Genomic DNA, 24,237 nt, shown 5'->3' with positions numbered 1-24,237 from the left:
ACACCCCAGTCTCCTTGAGCTGTGTGTTCACACCCAGCCTCCCCTCCCAGAGCTGTGTGTTCACACCCCCGCCTCCCCTCCTGGAGCTGTGTGTTCACACCCCCGCCTCCCCTCCCGGAGCTGTGTGTTCACACCTCTTCTCTGAGCTGTGTCAGCCTCCCTGAGACCTTGCCGTCTGCCTGCCATCTGATCGAGGCGTTGCCCACCTTAGAAGGTGCAGAGCCAGGGTTAGGTTCTGTCTCTGACCTCAATGCCTCGGGGGTTGCAGGGACAGTCACCCTGAGTGGGAAGCTGGCTGAGGCCTCCTGGGCAGACCCTGTGTTCTTATGGCTGCTCTTGGCAGGTCAGCAGCTGAATCCCCAGTGCTGCTGTGCACCATCACCCGCCCCCCACCAGCCTGCCCTTCCTGCTGCTTGGGCCTGTGTTTGGGGAAGCTACTCAATAAATACCCGGCAAGAAGTTGTGTGGCGGGCATGGCTCTGGGCACTGGGGTTAGCAGTGGGTGGCACAGCCCTGCCCCCCGGAGGCCCTCAGCCCAGACCCCCTTCCCACGTAGACTTGTTACCGCGCAGATGGACTTGAGACCACGTGTAGCTCCCCGGGCAGCCCCCCGTGTTCCCAGTCTCACTGGCTTTAGTGACGCAACCACTGCTCCTCTGGTGCAAAGGGTGACTTGGTCTGGGGCTGTCGCAGTGTGTGGGGTGACGCAGGCTGGCCGTCTCCCTGCTCCAGGGCGGCCCTCGGGTGATTTGGCAAGATCACATGACACCGAGGGTATTCCGGGTCCCCCTGGAGCCACCGACTTGTAGGGGCCCAGCCCCCTCTAAAGCATCAGCCTGTTTGGGGGTTGGGCTCCCAGAACTTGCCGGTGCCAGGCAGTTAGCGCGGCTCTCTCCACGCGCCAGGAGCCCCGTGAGTGACCTCGCCTGCCCCCAGGGGAGACATCACGACAAATTCTGCACTAACCACAGCCCTCTCCACGGTGTCTGTTCACGTTTGCTGTTGGAGATGCATATGCGCCACCACCCAGGATCTTTCGGTGGTTTCCATTCTGCTAGTGAACCCTCCTCAAATGGCCGTGTGAACGTGGCGATGGAGCCAATCCAGCTATGATTCATGGACGCCTGGGGGTCGGGGGGGACAGCATTCAGGATGGCTTCAGGAGTGTGCTCTGTGACGGGGCTGTCCATCCTGGGCACAGTGAGACGGCTGGATGCTGATGGCCAGGCGCTCCCTCTCCTCCATACCCTGAGCCGGGTCCTGGGCTAAGAGCCCTGTGCTCCGGGCACCCCGGCTGGCACACTCGGGCCCCTGCCCCACCCCCTTCCTGCCCCCAGCCCCCTCACCTGCCCTCACCTGGGTCCAGCCGGAGAAGCAGCTCCAGTTTCTGGCCAGAGCACCCCATGCCCCAGTGGCTCCTGCTCGCAGTGACGTGGCCTCACCTTCTCTGGGCTTTGTGTACGGGACTTGGGTGGGGGGCTCCTCTGCACACCCCCACTCAGGCTGCCCCGGGGAGCTGGGCCCGTTCCTGCCGCTCTGCCCTTCTCAGGTGTGCTCCCTGCTTTCTTCTCAGCCCCAAGTGCAAGCCTGATGTCCACAGGTGCTTAACAGACGTGGCCTGACCACTGGGGGTGCAGTCAGGTAGGAGGGAGAAGGGCAGGAAGGTGGCGGGGCACACACGGCGGCCTACCCTGGCCCTGGGGCCCCCACTGGCCCAGAAACGTGCTCTCAGCGTGTAGGCCTGGTAGCCAGAGACAGGGGCTGATTTGCATATATTTGCATCTGCATGTATGTCTTCTAATTTCGAGGAGTTTTGTGTTTTTAATCAATGCAAGTGACCAAGGAGCTTCCCATCCCCGGGTCCAAGGTGGCACATGGGCGCAAAGGCCCAGCTCACGGGTCGGTGGGGCCACGGCTGTGGGAGAGGTGGGCAGCTCCTGACAGAACTCACCAGGGACGTGGGGGTGACTCTGGATGGGCTGGCCACCGGGCGGCTGTTTGCCCTGGAGTCCGGCCGTTTTGTCTTCGTGCCAGGCCGGCTGTGGTTCTGCCAGGCCGCCGCTTGTGGGCACAAAATCTAGGTCAGGCTGGTGCAGAGAGGCAGGGCAGTCCAGTGGGGCCACAGCAGCCCAGGGCAGGGCCTGACCTGATGACCTCGGTGGGGCGGGGGGTGGGGGGTGGGGGGTGCTTCAGTCCCCGGGGGGGCGGAGGCGAGGAGGGCTGCGAGCGGAGAGGTGTTGTGGCCACACTGGTGGGGGTGAACGTGGTGTGTGCGGTGGGCTGAGGGCCCTGGGGCCTGGACGTGTGGCGTGGCTGTGGCTCTTCAGGCAGAGCCTTCTGGAAGCCCCGTCCCTCTGACTGTCTGTGGCCCCCATTTCCTGCCAGCCCACCCCTTCGCTGGGGAATCACCCCCTTCTCCCTGCCTCCTCCCACGGTCTGTCCGGGCCCCAGGGCTCTGGCCGCATTCTGCTTTGCTCGTGGACTGGAGCCCGTCTCCCCTCCTGCGCCGGCAGCCCTGGGGGGTGCTGGGTGGATGTGGCCACCCTGGCGGGGGGGGGGGCTCTGCCCTCCCCGCTGCCCCCCGTCTCCACGGGCACCAAACCCACCAAGCCTTCCTGCCGTGCTGCATTTGCGTGTTCTGTTCGTCTCTCTGGGAATTTGCTGCTGTTCCTTTTGGAGAGTTTGCTGGCGCAGCCGGGCTCGGGGGGCCCTGAGGCAGACGCGTGCCCTGGGCTGGGCCTGGCGTGCGGGTGCCGGGGGCAGGGGGAAGGCTAGGTTTTGAGCAGCAGCCCCTGCCACTCAGGGCCCCTGTGCTTGGGTTTGTCCGCATCTGGGGTCTGCGTGGGTCCACTTTTTCCAGCCACCTTCCAGATGCGCCCTCTGGAACTCACTCCTGGGGTCAGGCCCTGAGTCCTGGTCTCGGCTCTGCCTCCGCTCGGCTCTGAACCACTTGCCTCAGTTTCCCTGTCTTCAAAGCAAACAGGTTGGACGCCGTGGCCTCCGGAGGCCCTTCTGACTCACGCACTCTGAGGACCAGAGAGGACACACTGAGGCCCCACGTGTCCCTGGGGGGCTCAAGGCCTGCGGCTGGCCGGGTTTACTGTGGCAGGTCATCAGGGAAGCGTTTCCTTGGAGATTTATGTAGGACACACGTCCGAATACAAAACCCAAGGTGCCCCGTGGAGGTTTCTGCAGCTGCAAATCTGCACGGCTGCACTCATGGGGCAGCGATGCCTCACAGCCTCTTGTTCCTGGAGGCTGCGCCCAGGCCCCGGTCGGGGCCTGTGACCCTGAGGTTAGCGGAGGCAGTGCCCTTGGGCCCCTCGTCACGCAGCAGCCACCAAAGGGGACACCGCAGTGGAATCGTTAGTCCAAGAAGGCCTGGCCCAGGCTGTGCCCCCACCCGGTGCCCCTGCCCCTTGCTGCCCTCCGGACCTTTCTCCTTGACCTCTACCAGAGCCTGCGGCTGGCCAGGCCCCTCGCTGGGAAGCGCAGCTCAGAGGGGGCGTGGATTCCCATGGGTCACACAGAGGCGGGACGGAGCAGGACTTGAACGAGGGTCTCCCGACACCCTCCTCCCGTCCCCAGTGGTCATCACGGCCCCTTGCGGGCACAGAGCGTCCTGAAACACGCTCAGGTCAGCCTAGGGCATGCGGTGCTGGGCTCACACGTGCTGGGTTTGGCTGTCCCTGAGCGGCAGCCCTGACCGGAGCGGGGGAGGGGGGGGAGTCTGGGGCTCGGGGACCTGCCCCCGCAGGGAGGGGTGGCCAGGGAGTAAGCAGGGCGGCACTCCTCCCTCCTGCCTCTGCTCCTCCGAGCCGGGGCCACCCCCCTGTCTCTGGCGCTCCACCAGGGCTCTTCTGTCACCATCTCTCTTCGGGGCTATTTACCTTTACAAATATAATTTGGTTCACCCTGACAGACTGTGTGCTCCCACCAGCCCCTGGGCACATGCACATGGACACGCAGGCCCCTGGGGGTCCAAGGGGAGCCCTGGTCAGTGCATGCCGCCCTGTGATGGGGTGGCCCAAACTGTGCTTTTGGGAGGTCAGAGATACAGGAATTTCCCCCCCTGAGAGATGACCAGGGACTAGGCTGTGTCACAGCCGTCCCAGTGTGAGAGCACGGGCAGTGCTGCCTAGTGGACGGTGGGATCTGTCTTCTGCCCCCCTCCCCCCGTGTGAGGCACAGCTAGATGGACATGCTGAAGGGTCTGGGGTGCACAGTGCACATGAGGCAAGCCCCTGGAACATGTGTGGGCCCTCAGGGTCAGCTCTGGGTGGGGAAGCTCAAACCTGTGGGGGTGGGGGAAGGGCTCAGCAGACCCCGATGTGTCCGTAGCTGTCAGGACCAGATTGTGAGTGGGGTCTGCCTGTGGAGAGCCCAGTCCTGGGCACATGTGTGCAGATGAGGAAACTGAGGCACGGCGGGGGACGAGGCCTGCCCACCTACAGGACTGACTGGGAAGCCGGGGACTCTGGGCCCAGTGTCCAGGCTGCCTGCCGTGTGGTAGGGCCCAGGGTGGGCTCCTCCTGGCTATGCTTGAGATCCAGGGGATGGGCCCAGCCAGAGCTCACGGCCAGATGGAGCCTCAGACCGACCCCTGCCCAGCAGTTTAGATCTGGAAGTGCCAGAGGGTGGAGGTGGGTGGACGGCAGCCCTGGGCCTGATATGCAGGCCCCCTGCACTGGCACTCGGGCCCAGGCTCTGTCCCCAGGGGTGAGGAGGACCTGCCCTTGCAACCCCAGCTCCCTCTCCACCACCCCCAGCCCCAGGCAGGAAGTGGGCCTGGGGGGCATCCGGATGTCCAGGCTAGGGTGGCAGGGAGGGGGGAGGGGGAGGAGGTGGGCAGGGGTGGCTCAGGACAGTGGGCCTGGGAGGGCAGGATCAAGGCTCCAGAGCATGACCCCCTCCCCCACAAGAGAGAAGGGCTCCGGTGGGGGGAGTGGAGCCCAGGCTCACTGCCCACCCCCCACACCTGTCAGGATTTGTTTATTCCGGTCTCCCTCTTCAAACAAGAAGAAAATTAGACTCCTGGGGGCCTGGCAGGCCCTTCTTCCAGACGTGCATCCCCACCCACTGCCAGCCAGGCCAAATGCTCTCAAAGACAGAATTTTGCTTAAATGCCCAGAAAGGAGATTTAAGAGATCAGAATCTTAAGCAAATTAACATGTGCGGCAGGCGGCTTTTAATCACCCCCGGTAATCACCCGCCGCCCCGCCCCTAGAGGGAAATCAGCTCCAGGCTGCGAGGGGGTGCACCGGCCCTGCCGATGGATTATTCATCAGAACCTGAACTTGAACCAGAACCTCATTTTGTCCACTCCAGGGAGCCGGCCCCTCTCTGAGCCTGTGTCTGCCTGCCCCTCTCCACCACTCCCTCTCCCTTCTTCCTTGGGTTTTGCCTGTCTCTTTTCCCTGCCTCAGTTTCCCCTCTTCTGAGACATTGGGGTTGCTGGCACTTTCCCGGTGGGGACTGTGTGAGGGGACTTGCAAATCCCAGGTGTGGGGGTGCCGGAGGGCCCCCCCTGCTCCTGGCCGCAGGTCGGCTCTTACATGTTTGCACTGCTGCCACGCTTCCCCTCTTCTTGGCCTGACAGACCCCACCTCAGCCCTCACTCAGCTGCAGGACCCCCTCCGGGTGCAGCCAGCAGAGAGCCTCAGTGGCCCCTGGGGCAGGAGGGCGGGTGTGCCAGCGCCAAGCGCACAGGCCCAGGGCTCCTGACCTTGCTCCGACACGTGTGGCCACTGTGGACAGGAGGGTCACGGGGTCAAGCTCACAAGGGTAGATCCCTGGAGACTGAGGGGCTCGGGCTCCACCGGTGGCAGCAAAGGGAGGTGGCTGCCCCTTTAAGGGAGTCAGACAGCACCCCTGTGGCCTTCCCTGGGCGGGATCCAGGTGGTGGTGGTGACAGGCTCAGGTGTCTCACTCCACCTGGGGGCCTAGCCTGGCAGGAGGCAGTCACACCCTGGGGTGGCAGCAGCTCAGGAGCCCGGAGGAGCCCCAGTCCTCCTGCTCTGGCCTGCCACCTGACTGCTGCCTCAGCCCCGGGCTCCCACATCTCCGTCATCGCCCCCCCCCCCCCCAGCCATCCTCAGGGCTATGGGCAGAAGTGGCTGCTTTCAAAACAGCACCTGAGGCACCAGGGGCGGCCCTGGGCAACCAGCCTGTCTGGCTAATGTGGGGAATGTAATTTCTCTCGGATGCTGGATGCATCAGGTTGAACCAGACACCCCAGGAAGAGGCAGGCAGTGGTCCGCACACATCCTGCCCCCACGCCCCCAGACTTCTCACAGCTTGGCCCAGGCAGGACCTCAGACCCCAGGATCTTCTTCACGACGCTCACTGAGGGTCACTCTCGCCATCCTGGAAGCACTGGGCTTTTTGGGGAGCCTCTCCTGGTGGGAGTGACTTGTCCTAGAACAAGCCCACAGGGTCCGGGGAAGGCCGTGTGTGATGATCAGAAGGACCCGTGGTCCCTGGGGGCTGGGGGGGGGGGAAGCTAGCTCGAGCGCATTTCATTCCTGGGGGAGCTGGCCTGGGGGAAGGGAGGTCAGAGCCAGCCCAGGGCTGCCTGCGGAGCCGGTGCCAGAGGAGCTGGCGCACCCCGCTGAGACCCCACGCCCCCCACCCCAGCGAGCGCCTCCTCCCTGCCCACTGCGGGGCTGGGCTGGGAAGGGTTAAGGCGGGCGGGGCTCTGGCGGGAGGGGCGGTCCCGGCAGCGGCGGGCTGAGCGCTCCGCGATCGGCCATGGGCGCGCGCTCAGGCGCAGGGACACGCGGGGCCGGCGCACCGCCCGAGCCCCCTTGGGCCACGCCGGTAGCGGTGGGGGTGGTACCCGTGGGCCATGGAAGAGCCCCGGGACCCCGGTGGGCTCAGCCTGGACGAAGGTAAGAGGGAGCAGAGGGGTTGAAGGAGGAGGCTGTAACTGCCCATCGGTGACCCACTGAGCCCACCCTGGCAGGGCTTGACCCCTCCCCCTGGGGTCTCTGGGACGACCCCATTCCCCCAACACCTGCACATCCCTGTCCCCTCCATCATCCCCCACTGTGCTGGCATCTCCCTGCAAAAAGTAGAGACAATCCGGATGGGTGGGGGGAGGAGGTGCCCCAGTCGAGCTGACAGACTCCGGACCTCCAGTCTGCCCCCGTGAGGCACCAGCCTGGGGGGGGGGTTAGATCTGGGGTATCCTGACCTGTGGGACCCCGGGGGCTCACCTGGTCCAGCCCCTTCCTGCCCCCTAACCCAGGGCAGCCCGGGCGCCACGATCCTCGTCAGCACCATGGACAGGGCAGCCAGCAGCTGCCTTTCCCTGAGGGGCCTGTGGTGGTTTGCTGAGCCCTCAGGGTTCCCAGGCTCCCCGCCCTCCACCCCTTCCGGGAGATTTCTTGCTCAGATCTGTCCCTCTGTCCTGACCTGCGGCCACGGGCACTGCCCTGGGCAGACAGCATAGACCAACAGGAGTGGCAGGAACCCTTCAAGGCCGCCTGGGGCTGCTCAGCACCAAGGAGTTTAGGTGCAGGGGGTCAGGGCCTGTCCTCGCGGGGACCAGATGGGGCAGCACTTCTTAAGAGGCAGCATTTGCTCCCGGCCAGGAGCGGGGAGAAGCAGAGAGGGTGGAGGGGCCAGAGCCACCGCAGCTGTAGCTGGAGTGACCGGAGCCTGGCCGCAGAACTTCCTGATTAAGGGCTAAGACCCCAGGAGAGTTGAACTTGCCTTCTGGCAATTTGTCTGCATCCCAGTTGTTCTGGACTTAATTAGTTCTTCCCTCTGGTTGGTGTGGACACAAGGGAGGGACTGTGGAGAGCAGGTAGGGCAGCGGGGACGTCACTGCCCGGTAGACTGAGGGCGAGACCCTGGCGGTGCCTTTGATGAGCTGTGTGACCACAGGCAAGATGCCAGCCCTCTCTGAGTCTCTTGTGGAAGGCAGGGATGGCATGCGGTTGCCTTGAGAGAGTCTGTGAGCAGAGTGTGCCCGTCTGTGTGGACGGTCCAGGAATGCCCGTCCCGGCGCACCTCCCCGCCCTTGCCGATATGCCCTTTATGAATGGAAGACAGCACGGCACGGGGAGATGGCGCTGGTGGTGCTGCCACCCCTGGCTTGGCTGTGCTGGGGACACTCGTGGGTACACCCCCCGGTGACCACAGCCCCCATGCCAGTGTGGGGCAGATCTCCCCTGGTGGCTGGTTCTTGGGGAGAGCCTGGCCCAGCACACCCCTGCCTATCCGGCCTGCAGAGAGCTCTGTGGAATCAGTGGCCAGCCCTGGCCGGTCTTGGCCAGCCTTGGTCAGAACCAAGGGTTCTGGGGTGCAGGACACCTGCTTGTGAACCAAGGAGGGATGGGCTGCCCCCAGGGTCCAGGGAGGCCTGACACACCCGGGCTCTGCAGCCAACAAGGGAAGAGCCCTGGGCCTGGGGGGGCAGCCGCAGGACCTGCTGTGAGCCCCCCCCCCCATTGCCTGGGTCAGGCTCTCAGCTGGCCTTGAGGGGGAGACATGTGGCCTGGCCCTTGTCTGCCGGGATGAGTGTGCTGCTCCCCTCCCCCCACCCACCCCGGGAGAGAACAGTCTCAAATGTGCAGCTGAGGACGGAGCAGATGGGCTGGAATCTTGGGGCCGGCCCTCCATCTGCACAGCTAATGAGCTGAGGCTGTGGCGTCCAAGCTCCTGGCACCTTTCTCCTGGAAAGCGGGGGGACGGGCAGCGCATGAGTGAGGGGGTGCAGGGGCCAGTTCTGTGCTCCTTGCGGGCTGTCAAGGGTAGAGGCATCAAGGAGGGGATGAGTAATCAGAAGTGTCTGTTTCTTCTGGGACTTTGCTTCCAGCGAGGCTTACGTGGGCTTCCGCTGGCTGGACAGACTTCCTGTGTGGGAAAGGCCCCTCAGGCAGGGTGACGGACACCCTTTCCTGGATGGGACATCTGGCTCTTGAAAGCTGGACGCGAGGGGGCTGCATACCAGCCAGGGGCAGTGGGCCTGCACGCCAGCCAGAGGCAGCATGCCCTCGAAGGCCCCAGGCAGGGGCCTCGGGTGCTGGGCGGTCGGGTGAGGAGAGGAGGAGGCTATTCTCAGAGTCCAAGTGACCCGTGGTGGCCTTAGGTTCACAGTGATCGGAAGTCCTCCTGGCCCTGGCAGGCCCTGGCCCCGTCAGTTGAGCTGCTGACCTTTGGAAAGTGCCTGTCGTTCAGGCCCCTGCAGTGGCGCTGACCATGGGCCGGGGGTGGCGGCCCCTCCTGAGCCCCCTCCCAGGCCTGTGGTGGGCATGTGGGGGGATGGCACCGAGGGAAGTCAGGGTGACTGACGCTCAGGGAAGCCCCACCACCCCCGGCCACACAGGGGACGAGACAGAGGGGACGTTAGGAAGTTAAGCGAGGAGAGCCCAGGGGCTCTGGAGAGTCCTCCAGGTGCCAGAGGCCCCCGGGCTCTCGAGGAAGCTGCCCCGGCTGGAGGACCAGGCTCCGGGCTCAGACTTCTTGTTTCCTGTTGCCTCCGGGGCTCTGTGCCCACCCCGCCAGCTGCTGCCTGCCTCCTGTGCAGGCCCAGGTGGGTGTGGGGTGGGGACGGCCGCTTCCACCAGTGAAGGGAGGACCCCCAGCCCCCTCAACCTGCGGGAGTTTCCTCTCCTCCCCACAGGCAGGCCCAGCTCCATCTGGTGACTTTTCAGGAACATGCCCCACCCCCAGAGCCTCTGGAAGGCTCTCTTTGCTTCTCCTGCCGCTCCCGGGGGCTCCCTGGGGTAGGTCCATCCGGCAAAGCCGACAAAGCTGGGTACCTGTCTCCAGGGGGCCCAGGCCGAGGTGGCTGTGTGATGGCCCTCCTGCCCCCTCCCAGCCTCTGCTCAGCTCGGGAGGTGAGGGCTAGGGTCTGGGACAGGAGCCCCCAGACACATGGCCCAGGGCACCTGGGAGGGCAGGCGATTCACAGGGTTCTCTCCCCGCATGACTGTGCAGTGTGATTATCGCCGCTGCTGTGGCTGAGCTGGGGCCGCCAGGACAGGAGGGGCGGGAAAGACCCTCACTGAGGCTGGTGTGAGCAGGCCCTGGGCCCTGCTGGGCAGAGGTCTCCGCTGTGCTGGAGACCCCAGGTCCCGTGGCGCTCCGCACCTTGGTGACAGCGCGGTGGCCCACTGCACGGAGGGGGTTTCTGCGGTGGGAGACACTGGGCACTGCTGCCCCGTCACCAGTGCTTCTGTCCATCACACTCTACCCGGTGATGGACAAGTTTCCCGCTGGTCTTCCCTCAGGGCTGGTCCTGGCAGGACCCTGTGTCACCACTAGGAATGGGCCAAGCTGCTGCTGTCCCTTGCCCAGAAGCACAGGCACCTGGGGCCTCCGTGGGTGGACGGTGCAGGCCCCAGCCTGGGGCTGGTCAGTCGACAGGCGAGATGGGACACCGCTGGCCGCCAGAGCCTGTCCCCACCCAAGGGCACTCTTGGTGCCCGGGCTCCTGAAGTCTGAGTAGCACAGGCCAGGAAAGGGTGAGGTGGCCGGAAGCATCCCAAAGGGGCCGAGCAACGTCTGGCTGGTCCACTCCCACGACGCCCTCAGGCCCTTCTTGCTTCTGAGCCGGTTGATGCTGCAGGGCCAGGCCCCACAGGGAAGATGCTGCGGAGGAGAGAGGCCTATCCTGGCCGGCAGAGCCCGGATCTCCATCCCCGGCTGCTCCCTTGGCCCCCCCCCCCCCCGCAGTCTTGTCTAGGGACCCAGCCTGAGCCTCGCTGACCTGGCCAACCACCCCCCAGGGTCTGCCGCCCCCATACAGACCCTCAGGCCAGTGCTGGCTCCTGTGGCCCCTGGGCACTGGGCACAGTCACCTTGGATCCTGCCTGAGGCCGGGAGGGGGGCTTGAGGGAGCCGACTCACACTCCCTGATAAAATAAAAATAGTTGGGAGGAGGCGCCCAGACGGACAGGGGGAGGGGGGCGCGAGCTGCTTCTCAGACGTTTAAATAATCTCCGCCATATGTGTGTGGGCCTGCCCCGCCCCGCTGCGAGGCGCTGGCCAGGGGCCGGGCCGATCCCCGTGGGTGTGGCGGGAGGCCAGGGCCACCGCCGGGCCTCCTGACCCCTTCCTCTTCCGAGGGTCCGTGGCGTGCAGACCGGCCCCGGCAGAGAGCAGAGACGCAGCTCAGGGCGGCAGGCGGGGGCTGAGGACCCGTGAGGGCTGTGGCAGGGACAGGCCGGGGTCCGGGCCAGTCAGGAGCCTTGGCCTCCGGATGTCCTGCTGTTGCTGTCCGTTCTGAGTAAAGTGGACACGGGAAGGGCTTCCTCGAAGATCCTTCCAAAGGGCAGAGAAATGTTGGCGGGGAGGGCGGCTGGCGGGGCGGGGCTGCCCAGCCTGGAATCCAGGGCCAGTGCCCTCCGGGAGAGGGACGCGTGCGCCCACACCTGGCCCCTGCCCTCATTTGCTCAGTGAAGGGGCAAGCGAGGGCCTGGACCCGTGCGCACACCCCATGTGGACCGGGGCCCGGGACCCCTCAAGAGGGCCGGTGAGTGCGCGTGCTCATGCAGGGGAGACTTTGGGCGGGAGTTGTGGGCTTTTTGGAAGATTAAATCGATTTTCCGACCCTCCCAGGGAAGGGGGTTGCCCACTGCCCTGGCCTCTTGCTCCCTCCCGTGTGACGGCAGGTCGGTCTCCAACAAACAAACAAGCAAACAAACAAACAAGAAACCAGGGCTGCCCAGCTGCCACCAATGTCCCGTGGCCACTGGAGGAAGAGAGGAGTGAGGTCCTGAGGGGCATCCTCTGACAGATGGGGAAACTGAGGCATGGACACAGGCAAGGACCGCCCTCAGACTCCACTTCCTGGCCACTGTCCAGAGCAGGCTGTCCAGGTCAGTGGTTCAGCCGCGGTGCAGGGCTGAGCTGAAGGAGGTTATGGGGACCTTTCCTCTGGGGTGTCAGTGGGGGGGGGGCCCTCCCCGTGCGCCCTCCCCACGCGGCCCGTGGCGCAGCCCGTCCATCTGTGCCGGGCACATCGGGTCCCAGGCTCCTCTGGGACTGCAGTCGTAGGTGCTGGCGCCCCCTGATGGTGGCCAAACCCTGGAGGCTGGATGGCCGCCAGATGGCCAGTGACGGCCGTGTCAGACGCTGGCTCGGGTCACCTCTTGGAGCTGGCTGGCTGGCCGTGGCACCAGAGGCCCAGATTGTGCTTCTGCTGCGGGCCAGTCCGGAACGGCACAGGGGCAGAGCAGGACAGGACAGGGTGGTCTCTGCCCGGGCATGCCCTGGGGGACCAGGCGGCCTGCAGACAGATGTGTGTGGTCTTGTCTGGCAGCCACAAGGCAGGCAGGAGGATCCTTGGAGGGACAACTCGGGTCGCAGGACAGAACCAGCGGAGGTGTGTGCAGGGGAGGGGCGTGAGGGGGAGGGGCTGGGGGCCGCTGGTGCTCGAAGGACAGGTGGCGTGGAAGCAGGTGAAAGCAGGGCTGGGTGGTGGCGAGGGTCCCGGGTGCGAGCGGAGTGAGCCTATAGTCAGGGCGGGCTGGGCTCTTAACCCTCCCGGTGTTGGCCCGGGTCTGCCCCGTGCAGCGCCTGGGGCGGCGGTTTTCTCGTGACCCTGAGGGAGCAGGTGGGGGCTAGCTCTAGCGACCACGTGTGGCATGGGGGCTGCTGTGGCCCAGCTGGTGCGTTTGGGGAGCTGGTAGTTGGGAGGTGCCCTGCTCTGTGCTTGCCCCTCCCCTTTGGGACTGGGGCTCAGCCCCTGTGGGGGAGGGTGCGAAGGGAGGAACCTTGTCCCCGGGTTTGGGGGGCTGAGCCATCGGGGTTCTAGCTCAGCCTGGTAGTCACTTGGGTCATGGCCTTTGCAGGTACCCAGCATGCTCAGCGGCCCTGGGGGGGGGGTAACATGGCATCCCCAGAGCCAAGAGCTCCCTCACAGTGTCCTAAGGCCTCAGCATACCCCTAAATTCGCACGGGGGCCACAGTTCTGTGTCCACACGGTTCTGTGGGGGTTTCCAGGGGCTTCCAGGCAACAGAGGGGCTTTGCCGGCAGAGCCCTGCATTAGGCTGGACTAAATGGGGCATGCTCCGCCTGGTCAGTGAGGACCATCCCGGGCTGGCTGAGGAGGACTTAGGGGCCGGGCCACTCAGTGTGTGCCCCTCCTAGGCCCCCTACTCAGGGAGATTAGGGCACCAACCCCCCCGGCTGATGGCAGGAGTCCGTTGATCAGGAAGTGGCCGAAAGCCCAGGGGCCTGACCCGAGGATGCAGCGTGTGGCCGGCTCAGGGAGCTTTTGTCCCGGGGAGCGGGGGGCGATGAGAACACCCCCAGAACAGGACCAGGCGGGCGTGGGGGAGGAGAGGGGAGCGGTGTGACCGGGTGTAGCCTGGGTCCGAAGAGCCGCAGGCTTTGAGGCAGGAGAGAACGGCCCAGCGGTGTCAGGAAGGGCCAGCTGATGGCAGGAGATCGTGACACAGGACCGGCCGGTGGGGGTGTGGAGGGACACCCTCAGACTTGCCTCCCGGCCTCTGACTCTGGTCCCACTGCCCGCTCCAGCCGTCACCCCCCACATGCCAGTGCTGTCAGGGCTCCGGCACCTTCTGGAGGAGGCCTAGAACCCTTTCCCATTCTAGAGGCCGATGGCTCCGAATCTAATTCCGCATGGTGCTGCCTCCTGCAGGGGCCGCAGAGCCTCTCCGGCCAAGGCTGTGCACTGGGTTCTGGCATCTGGCTCTGAGTCTATCGCAGGCTCTGGTTGGCTGCGGCCCTGCTCTCTGTGGTCAGCCCAGGACGTCCATCACTTCCCCTCATGGCCTGCCGCCTGCCCCCCACCTCCGACCTTGGACCAGCCCAGCCCAGGCCCTGGCTGCTCCCCTCTGTGCTGGGGATGGAAGGGGACAGTCCCTGTCCCAGCACAGCCAGCGGTGCCTGGGTAGAGGGCACCCAGGGGGCCGGGGGGTCGGGGGCTCAGTGGCAGAAGGGCTCTGGGGTCCTCCAGACCGGGCCCCAGTCCTCATGGCGGCCGGTCGCTGTGACCATGAGGTGAGGTTCTGCCCCTCGGGCCTTGGGCCTTGGGAGAGGGGAGCGTGCCACCCTGTCTGTTTGCCTGGCTCTCCTTGTGCCCAGAGTGTGGTCGGCTGCCCCGAGGGCCTTCGCTGGGGTGGCTGTGAGTGGGCCTTGTGTCCGGTCAGCAGATGCATGAGCGGGTCTTCCCGGGCCTGGGTCTCCCCACCAGGCCAGGCCCACCGGCTGCCAGGAGGACAGCAGCCGGCCCGCCCAGCCGCTGGGGGCAGAGCTCGGTGATGAGTGTGCCCAGGGCAGTGGGCTGCCTCCCTGAGCTCAGGCCAAGGGGCTGGTCCTTGGGAGCCGAGGCTGCACAGCCAGGGGCCTAAAGCAGGAGGAGGCGGCCGGGAGCACAGGACCCAGGCTCGGGGACCCACACTGTCCCTCCAGTGCTAGGAGTCAAAGCAGAAAGGGGCCCCAAGTGTCCCAGGTCCTGCCTGGGCGGGACAGGCCTGGGCAGGCAGCCCACTCAGCTCGGCTCTGGGTTGAGGCCCATGGAGGGCTGGATGCCCTCTCGACCCCCTTCACACACCCCATCCCCCCCCAGGGACTGCGGGAACCCCTTCCGTCCCCCTTCACACACACCCACCTCCCGCAGGGGCTGTGGGAGCCCCTCAGAGCTCCCTCGGCAAGGACCAGAGATAGGGGCTTAGGAGTGGGGACTCTGGGGCTCAGGCTGGGACAGAGAAGGGGCAGCAGGCTTCAAGTCCAGCATGGGGAAGGCGGTGGGGGGACAGTGGGCCGTCCCGCTAAGACCGTCACCCCAGGCCTTACAACAGAGTTCTTACAGCGGCGTCCTAAGGTGGTCACCTCTCTGTCCTGCCTGTCGTCGCTCAGCCGGGACATGGGGGCTGATGGCCTGGGTCCCTGTCGACTCTGCCACCTGCCCAGTGCCCGCCTGGTCTCCAGCTGGTAGTTCCCTTGGCCTAAATCCTCTGGCCAGCTGGGCTGGACCCGGGCTTGGATTAGCACAGGGGATTGGGCAGTGGGCGGGCGGGGCCTGGCCTCAGACTCTGGTATGCTGCTTCTTTGGGGATCCCTTGGTGGCTCTGGCGGGTGGGCCATCTAGGACAGCAGGTGACAGTCGGGCCAATGCCAGAGGGACCTGGGAGCAGCCCCGTGGGGGCCTCGAAAGGCTCTAAGCAGGAGGAGGAGGAAGCGGAAGAGAGAAGGGGGGCCCGTGGAGCCCCGGGCCACCTGCCATTGCCTGACCTGCTGTTGCGGCGGGGTGGGGGACACCGGCCCCCTTTGGCCTCCAAGAGCCACCCCTGGCCATCGTCCTCGCATGGCTGTCCCCTGGCTGTCTACCCCCTGCCGGAATGGGGAGATGGTGGGCTACCTGGCGGAGGCCCTCCTCTGGGTCGGAGCGAGCGTGGCCGTGTCCCCACCATGGCAGCTGGGCCCACTAGGTAAGGGAGCCCCGCCCTAGAGCTGGGGGGGGCCAGGGGGGTGGGGGCTACTTCTGGGACTGTGAAAGGCCCACCTCCTCCGAAGCAAGCCTGTAACCTCCTGCCCCTGGGGTCTCCCTCTGGGGGTCATGGGACTCCCGCGGCAGCCCCAGCCACCCCTCCTCCCCACCCCAGGGCCCAGAGGCCTAGCACCAGGCAGGCGGTGGGGAAGGGAGGGGTGCAGGGATCAGGGGCACGGCCACACTGGTGGCTATAAAGCTTTTGCTGAAGGGTCCCTGGCACTTTGCAGGGCACAGTGGCTCCTTCAGCTCAGACGCTGGTGCAGGACGAGACTGGTGCAGGAGAGGCAGAATGCCCCTCACTGGTGTGAGACGGGCGTGGTGGGGGGTGGGGGTCGGGGCCTGGCCGGCAGATGACAGGCAGGTTTCTGTTCCGGCTGGGCTGACCCACGGAAGGCCCTGCTGGGGACTGTGCGCATCCCTCCCCCCGCCCCCTTACCGTTTCTGAAGAACAGGGCCTGGTCTGGGGGCCCTTGCGGAGCCTGCGCCGGCCTGTGTTCTGCCTCCCGCCTCATCCATCCCCTCCTGCTGCCTGCACACCGGCAGCCCCCCCTGTGTCCACGCCCCTCAGTGTCCCCTGTGGAGCCCAGCCTCCCTGTGCGGCCCCGGAGTGTGGGGGGGCCTCACTGGCTGGTGTCCTCGGGCGGCATGGGCATCCCCATGGGTGGGTCACGTGGGGTTGAATTGTCGATGCTACAGCAGACGGCACCTTCTGAGTCCTGGGCTTAAGTAGGTGTGAAGGGCCCAGCATGGGGCGGGGGTGGGGGGCGGGCTGGCCCATCCCCGGTCTGGACCCCCAGAGCCTGCAGCCTCTCCAGCCCTGCTGGGACCGCCTCCCCAGAGGACCTGGGAGACCCGAGAGCTGCAGACAGGAGGCCGATGGACAGAGGAGGGGAAGGGAGGGGAGGGATGCTGGGGGAAGGGTTTGGGTTCTGGAGCCAGAGCCGGGTGCCACCTCGGCCTCCCAGGGCCCCGCTCTGTGGCCTCCGGGGACAGATCCTCGCCGTTACTGCGAGGAGGAGGAGGAGGGGCTGGCGCGGGAAGTGGCTGCAGGCTCTCGGGGTAGACCATGGCCTGCCCGCCCGCAGCGGCCCAGGCGCATGGCGGCTCCTGAGCGTGGCCTCAGCCACCGCAGCCCCTCGTGTGTCACAGACGGTGGGGCAGGTCACAGTGGCCACTGGGGCTGGCGGGGTGGGACGGACAGATGGCTGGAGCAAAGCAAAACAAAGCCATGGAGGGACAGGTCCTGCCTGGGACCCCACCTGGCCCGGGACGGTCGGGGAGGGTGGCCGCAGCCGGGCTGGGCAGCTCTGTTTCTCGGCTTGGGCCAGTGGCGGGGACCAGCGCCTGGGGGCTGTGAACCTCCCTGCAGAGGCCGGCAGGCAGGCGGGCGGATGGGCAGTCTCTGCACCCCTTGCGCGCACGGAGGCGGGCAGTAGGGCTGACCCGGCTCTCACGGCACCCCGTCTGTCTCTGTGTCGGTTGTCTTCTGCCCGCTGTGTCCACGACGCCCAGTGGAGAGATGCATGAGCGCCATGCAGGCAGGGACACAGATGGTGAAGCTCCGCGGCAGCTCCAAGGGCCTGGTCCGCTTCTACTTCCTGGACGAGCATCGCTCCTGCATTCGATGGCGGCCCTCCCGCAAGAACGAGAAGGCCAAGAGTGAGCAGGGCAGCCCTGGGGGGGCGGTCGGCCTCGGGGCAGCCGGGGGCGCCTCTAGGGGGCTCCAGGCCTGGCGCAGGCCTCTGGTTGGCCTCGCAGTTTCGAGGTGACCTCAGGGGGCCAGGGCCCCATGCCCTTCAGGGCCCTCTAGGACTCTGGGGACTGAGTGCTCTTTCTTGTGCTTGATCTGGGATGGGCTGAGGGGCAAAAGGACCGTCAGTGTAGCCGGGTCTACACCTGCCGTCAACAGAGAGGCCCTGGATGGGCACACGGAGGGCCTCAGTGCCACACATGGGCTCAGGTGACCTGGGGCGTGAGGACTGGCATGGGGTGTAGAGGCTGCAGGGCTGCCCGGAGCAGGAGGGGCCTGGGCTGGACGGCTCTTGCAGGGGCGGAAGGGCGAGGTCCATGTCAGAGCAGGGCCAGTCAGGGACCAGGCTGGAGTCAGGAAAGGACCCATCAGGGTCCTCAGGCCTGGAGAGTCCCAGCAGTTGCCAAGGGCACGGCTGCTGCTCTGGGGCCTGGGAGCCTTGGCATCCTGGTGGGGAGGGCTGGGCCTGCCTCCGGGCCCGGGCTGCTCAGATGGAGTTTCTCCTCAGTGCCCGGCCCTGCCCCCCGTAGCGGGCAGTGTGGGAGCCGGTTTCTGGTGTGAGGTGGACACTGGCACCTCCCAGTAGGGAGACTTCTGTCCCGGTGAATAGCCAGGATAGCACAGGGGACAGGGAGACGGGATCACGGAGGTCGCCCAGGGGACGGGTGGTGAGGCGGAGGTGGGCAGGCCTGGGGGAGGCCGTGTGCGGTGCTCAGAGCTGACTGTGGCCTTGGAGGGTCCCGCGGAGGGAGGAATGGGGGCAGGCCGATCCCTCCAGCACCCCGCAGTCTAGGACCGGGACCCCCTCCTGCCACGCACAGGCATGCATACAAGGAACGGGAGACGGGAGGGGGCAGGCCCCCTGCCCTGTAGGTGGGCTCTGCACTCCTGGGAGCAGGGGGTGGGGGCAGAGGACGGCGGTGAGACACCTCCCCTCAGTGCACCGACAGGGCAGCCCCGCTGTCACAGCCCTGGCCAAGATAACTCCCAGAAGGGCACGGAGCCCGCTGCAGGAGAGGGGTGGGTGGTGTTGGGAGGCGGTGAGAGCCAGAGGAGGAGGCCGGGCTCCCAGAGGGGACCTTGGCTGCGTGTGCCCTCATGGCTGGGAGGGGCCTGCCGCTGTGCGGAACAGACCGAGAACTCACCTGCTCGTGGTAATTCAGCTTTTGAACGGAGGCCCCGTGGAGCCCCGGGTGCTGTGGTCAGTAATGAGACCCTTGGTGGACCCGGAGCTGGAGCTTGCTGAGCGGGACCCCCGCACCCTCCCTCCGCCTGCTGGGGCCAAGCATCCTGGGGGGGCAGCACGGGATGGGGCCAATCAAGAGACCTGAGCTGGCGGAGCCCGACGGACGCGCTTGGCCTGTCTGGGTTCCCTCACCCCGCATCCTCGGCCAGCACGGAGGCCACGTTCCTGGGGCTGCTAACCAGTGGGAGGCAGCCCCCGCCCCAGGAGAGTGTGCGAGCCCTTCTCACACCCTGCGGGAGTGGGGAGCAGCCCCTAGGGTCAGAGCAGAGCGGCGGGGGGGGGGGGGAGGTGGGGGGTGCTCCCCAGCCTCCGGACATTTGCACTTTTTCTTTGTCCCGCCCTGAGGGTCCCTTGAAATACCCCTTCCCCAGCTCCCACCAGCCCCGCATGGTACCAGGCTTGCCCCTCAGGGGCTGCGCGGGGAAGGTGGAGCCGGGCGCCTGGGGACAGCTGTGACCGGCGCCCGCCCCGCCCGCCCGCAGTCTCCATCGACTCCATCCAGGAGGTGAGTGAAGGGCGGCAGTCCGAGGTCTTCCAGCGTTACCCCGATGGCAGCTTCGACCCCAACTGCTGCTTCAGCATCTACCATGGCAGCCACCGCGAGTCACTGGACCTGGTCTCGCCCAGCGGGGACCAGGCGCGCACCTGGGTCACGGGCCTGCGCTACCTCATGGCCGGCGTCAGGGACGAGGACAGCCTGGCCCGCCGCCAGCGCACCCGGGACCAATATCCTTGGTCTGCGGGGGGGAGGTGGGGGGGGCAGCCCCCTAGGTGGGGCTCTCCTGCCCCCCCCTGGCCGGGTCACACACTTGGGAAAGGGAAGGGGGCGGGGCTTGGGCTGGGGTCCTCCGTCCCTGCCTGCGGTGGGGGGAGGGCGCGCTGGCCCCGCTGGACCCGTGTTGGCCCCTGACTCGGCCCTGAGGTGGCTGAAGCAGACATTCGATGAGGCGGACAAGAACGGGGACGGCGGCCTGAGCGTCAGCGAGGTCCTGCAGCTGCTGCACAAGTTGAACGTGAACTTGCCGCGGCAGAGGGTGAAGCAGATGTTCCAGGTGGGGTCCACGGGGTCCCCTGCTGCGGGCACCCCGGGCACAGGCTCCGCAGGGCTGCGACTGCGTCCAGAGGGGGGGGGGCCTGCCCGATGCAGGAGGTCCTGGGCAGGGCCTCTGGGCCTGCAGGACGTGGGGAGCGGAGGGAAGCGGTGTGCCCGGCGCCCTGTCTGCAGAGATGCCCCAAGCGGCTGGCGCTCTCTTTGCTGCTGTGCGGGGCCCTCCCTGGCCTGGCAGCCTAGGTACTCAGGGCAGGTGTTAGGTCCCTGAGGGAAACCACCCCAAGGAGGCTGCACCCCCTTTCCCCCCCCTCCCCAGCCTTGATGCGGCACATGCCCTGGCAAGGGTCCGGGTGCCGCTCCGGCCGCCTCGCAGCCTCGGCTCTGGTTCCCGCCCCTGCAGCCTGCCGGTTGCACCCACCCTGGTGTTAGAAGTTATGAAAATGCATCTGTCAGCTGGGAAGCGGCCTTTATTGTCTGTAATTAGTTTCTCTCTTTCCGGAACTCCTGCTGGAGCAGTGGGGAGGAAAGGTGGCATCAATGGGTCCTGGTTTGTGGGGTTGATGGGCGAGTAGACCCAGGAGGAGGCTTCTCTCTGTCTCTCTGTCTGTCTGTCTGTCTGTCTGTCTCTCTCACGTGCGCGCTCGCGCGCGCGCGCGCGCGCACACACACACACACACACACACACACACACACACACACACACACAGCCAGCTGCTCCACCGGGCTCAGCCCCCAGTGGCTTCACATGTGCTCTCAAAACAGACAGCAGGTGGCGCTCGGCTGGGGCGAGGGGAGCCCGCCGCTCTGAGCTCATGGGTCTGCGCATGAATGAAGGGGTGAGGGGATGCTCTCGGGCTGCTGGTCAGGGACTAGGGGGGCTCACAGCACCCCTGCCTGTGCAGTGAGGAGCTGGCAGATGGCTCAGGCCTGCAGATCAGCCCCCCACCCGTCCCCTGCCTACCCTAGCTCCACGGACAGCTGTGGGATGAGAGGCCCTTCCAGAGTGGTGAGACTGTCAGGGGCCAGGCAATAGGCTGGCTTAGAACTTGGGGTCGAGCTTGGCCTGTGGGGTGGGAGGAGAGGGGTGTACCCTCACAGAATGGGGGAGTGCGCCCAGGCCCCAAAGGCCCAATACAAAGTCCTGGCTTGGAGATGTGCCATTCTGGGAGCTCTGGGGAGTCCGTGCCCACCCGCCCCTCCTCTAGGGCCCGTCATGTGCTCTCTGGGCGCAGGGGCCCCCCACAGAGCCCTCTGACCGGCCCTTGGCTCCAACCAGATCCCCTGGAGGCATCCCAGAGCAGTGGGGACAGACCCTGCAGCCTGTCTGTGGGGCCTGCAGGTGGGATGGGCTCCAGGCTGGCTCTGGAGGGGAGTGAGCAACAGGGGTGGGGGACTGATGATGACCTGGAGCTGGGGACCCCGGGCCCCGGGTAGCTCAGACCCAAGCAGCCTTGTCCGTGGCCATCGCGGAGTTCCTGGGCTGCCCTGGCCATCTTCACCACTGCCCTTGCAGGGCTCTGGACCCCCGAGAAGGAGGGCTGGCTTCCCGCCAGCAGAGCAGCCCTGAGAAGTCTCGGTATTGTTTCCACCAGCCGGAAGTGACTAATCAAAGGGGAGATCTGGGTCGTGGGTAAAGAGTGCCGTGAACGTAGTTTCGTTAAGTCTGAGATAGCAGCGGAGCGCAGGCCCCGCATGGGCCTCAGGCCACAGAGCGGCTCCAGCCTGAGCTGCCTTCACCTGCGTCCGTTACTGTCTGGACAGAGGGGCCGAGGGATTGCGTCGGGAGGCACCTCTGGGGCTCGGGGGCTGGGTCTGTCCTCTGGGGTTTCCTGAGGGCTTCATCCTCAGTCACCCTGCGGGCTGGCAGCTGGACAGAGAGCAGGCAGCCACCCCACCCGAGGCTACTGGCTGTCCCGCCCAGCACAGAACTTGGGGAGGGGGGAGGCCAAATCACCCTGCAGCCTGGCCCCTCAACCCAGTGGGAATCTCTGCCTGGCTCCAGCCACACCCTGGGGAGCACTGCTGGCCAGCCCTGTCTCAGGGGGCCCTTTGAACTGCAGTGTGTGTCCCGGCCCTGGCCTGGCCAAGCCTGCCGGCTCTCAGACCCAGGGCTGTCCTCAGAGCTTCAGGCACAATGTGGTCTTTGTCTGGTATCTTCTGGGCCCCAGCCCCTGGCTCTGGGCTCTGGTCCTGTCCGTGGCACAGATGCTGGGGTCCTGGGGTGAGGGGCTGGGGCCTCACTGGGTATCCACCTCAGTGCCGAGCCAGGAACAGATGTTAGAGAGTAGCCTTCCCAAGAGCAGTGCTCTCCCTGGGGGCAGGGCCATGGGGTGGCTGTGGCCAGGTGATGCTGCCGGTTGGGGGAGAGCCTCAGGGACCTGGCACCCACCTCCCAGCCACCCCAGCTCGTGTCCTCACATGAGGAAAGACGCCAGAGGGTGCTCAGAGCTGGGAGCACTGCTGTCCATGGTGCTGACCCGATGCCCACGCCTGCTGTGCGGCCAGCCTCAGGCAGGTCCTCTCATGCCCCACCCCCACCCACCAGCCCTCAGCACTCAGGCTCTGGATCAGCACCTTCTATGGGACATTTCCTGTCCATTCCCAGAGATCACCCTGGCCCCAGGGCACCTCAGGCTCCTCTGGGCTGCCTGGCCTCCAGTCCCCATCTGTCTCCAGCCTTGGTGTTTGGTGTTTCCAGGGTCTGACACTTCAGTAGAGGCTCCCTGAGTGAGTGGGCTCGTGAAGAAGTCTGTGGTCTCACTGGGGTCTCAGTGGGTTTGCCCTGGCGGCCCCTGCAGGAGTAGTGGGAGCCGCCCCATCTGCGAGACAAAGACAGTGGCCAGGTCCTCTCATCTCTGCTATGGAGACAGAAGCCTGGACACGCCTGTGCTTTTCTAATCAATGGGAAGCCGACTGTGATTACAGACTCACATCCAGGGTGGGCTGTAGTCCCAGAGTGGGGTGTTGACCCCCAGGATGGGGTGTTGGCTGCCTGAATACGGTGTTGGATCTCAGGGTAGAGTGTTGACTCCCAGATGAGATGTTGGCTCCGGACTGGGGTGTTGGCTCCCAGGTAGCGTAGGCTCCCAGGTCAGGTGTTGACTCTAGAGTGAGATATTGTCTCCAATGTGGGGTGTTGGGTGGGGGTAGGGTGTTGACTCCAGGGTGGGGTGTTGACTCTGAGATGGGGTAGTGACTCTAGGGTAAGGTGTTGGGTCCAGGGTGGGGTGTTGGCTCTAGGGTAAGGTGTTAGCTCCAATGCAGGGTGCTGGCTCCCAGAGTGGGGTGCTGGCTTCAGGGTGGGGTATTGGTTCTGGGGGGGCTGTTGGCTCTCAGTTTAGGGTGTTGGTTCCCAGAAGGAGCATTGAATCCCATAGTGGGGTTTTGACTCCAATGTTGGATGCTGGCTCTCTGTGGTGACCGTGCCAGGTTTAGGTGCAAGTCGACCATGAAAGTCTGGGACTGGGAGGATAAGGTCAGATCTGTGTTAAAGGATCACTCCGTGGCTTCTTGCTGGGAGAGTCAGAGGGAGATCCCAGTAAATTCACTGCACCAAGGATCCCAGGGAGCTATCAGGGTGGGACACTGGGGGACCCAGAGGCTTTGGCTTGCAGGAAGCTGACACGGATGACCACCAGGGTACACTGGGCTTTGAGGAGTTCTGTGCCTTCTACAAGATGATGTCTACCCGCCGGGACCTCTATCTGCTCATGCTGACCTACAGCGACCACAAGGACCACCTGGACGCCGCTGACCTCCAGCGCTTCCTGGAGGTGGAGCAGAAGGTGAGGGCACAGCAGCAGGAGTGGGTCCTGGTGGACTTGGCCTCGCCGTTGGCTCCCAGGGCACTTGAATCAGTTCACTGTGACTAAGACTCCTCCAGTCTGGAAGGATGGGCCACAGCCTGGCATTCAGGGGCCTCAAACCTGCCTCCACTTGGTGAACCTGCTTTGGTTTCCATCACGGGCCATGCCAGCATATTTCAGGGTGTGTCCCATGGAGAGCCTGAGTGGGTGGCTCCTCTGTGGGCCTCTGAGCAGCTCAGCTGTGACCACAGACACTCTGAGCTTCCTCAAGGGAGTACTTGGCTGCAGCACCCTTAGCATGGAGCACCTCAAAGACCTGGCATTGCATGGCCCAGCCAGGGGTCTGGCCAGCTTGGACCCCCTGAGCCACAGACCCACTACCTCCACCTTTGACCCGTTTGTCCAGCAGATTTCCAGATGCCTCCAGGTGCCAGAGGGGCATGCCCATCCATTTCTCTTGACTCTAGGCCTTCCTGTCTATACCATGAGGCTGAGTGCTCCCTGGGCACTGCCCTGCTGACTGGGGGGCCCAGCATCCGGAGGCTCAAGCATGTGGGTCCCTCACCCTTGGCCCGGACAGCGGCTGAGTGCCACCTGCAGTGGTGTCAGGAGGCTGGAAATCCATAGTGGGAGAGGGGCAGGCCAGTGTCCCCAGAGGAAAGAGCGTCCCCGTGGGGGGACCCAGGCAGTGTATGGCTCCCACCCCAAGGGCTGGCGGGAGGTGGCCATGAGGACCAGCATCCACACTTGTACTTTCCTGGGATCCTCAGGGACCCAGTTTTGGGCAGAGAGTGGGAGGGACAGTCAGCATCAGGTCAGGTGCCACGGGCAGAGGCCACTGGGCTGGTGGCCGGAGAGCAGGAGCAGCTGCAGGACCCAGGCTGGATCTACATGGATTGCCCAGGATTCCC

The 24,237-nt window shown here is 65.6% G+C and overlaps 1 protein-coding gene across 3 annotated transcripts in view; it reads left to right on the top strand.

The window, feature by feature from the left end:
- Positions 1–24,237, top strand: part of PLCH2 (phospholipase C eta 2) — a 54,354-nt gene that overhangs the window by 12,061 nt on the left and 18,056 nt on the right. For 2 of the 3 annotated variants that reach the window (XM_029949286.1, XM_029949284.1), the window contains exons 1-5: positions 6,743–6,890; positions 16,986–17,132; positions 18,952–19,195; positions 19,392–19,521; positions 23,135–23,305. In XM_029949286.1, coding sequence (XP_029805146.1) covers positions 6,848–6,890; positions 16,986–17,132; positions 18,952–19,195; positions 19,392–19,521; positions 23,135–23,305 — 735 coding nt within the window. In that variant the 5' untranslated portion in view covers positions 6,743–6,847. Of the gene's footprint in view, positions 1–6,742; positions 6,891–16,985; positions 17,133–18,951; positions 19,196–19,391; positions 19,522–23,134; positions 23,306–24,237 lie in introns of those variants that run through there. The other variant, XM_029949285.1, reaches the window with a different exon arrangement.

The sequence above is a fragment of the Suricata suricatta genome, chromosome 8 (genome assembly GCF_006229205.1).
Source record: "Suricata suricatta isolate VVHF042 chromosome 8, meerkat_22Aug2017_6uvM2_HiC, whole genome shotgun sequence".
Taxonomy (NCBI): domain Eukaryota; kingdom Metazoa; phylum Chordata; class Mammalia; order Carnivora; family Herpestidae; genus Suricata; species Suricata suricatta.
This window is presented reverse-complemented; position numbering and strand designations above follow the sequence as displayed.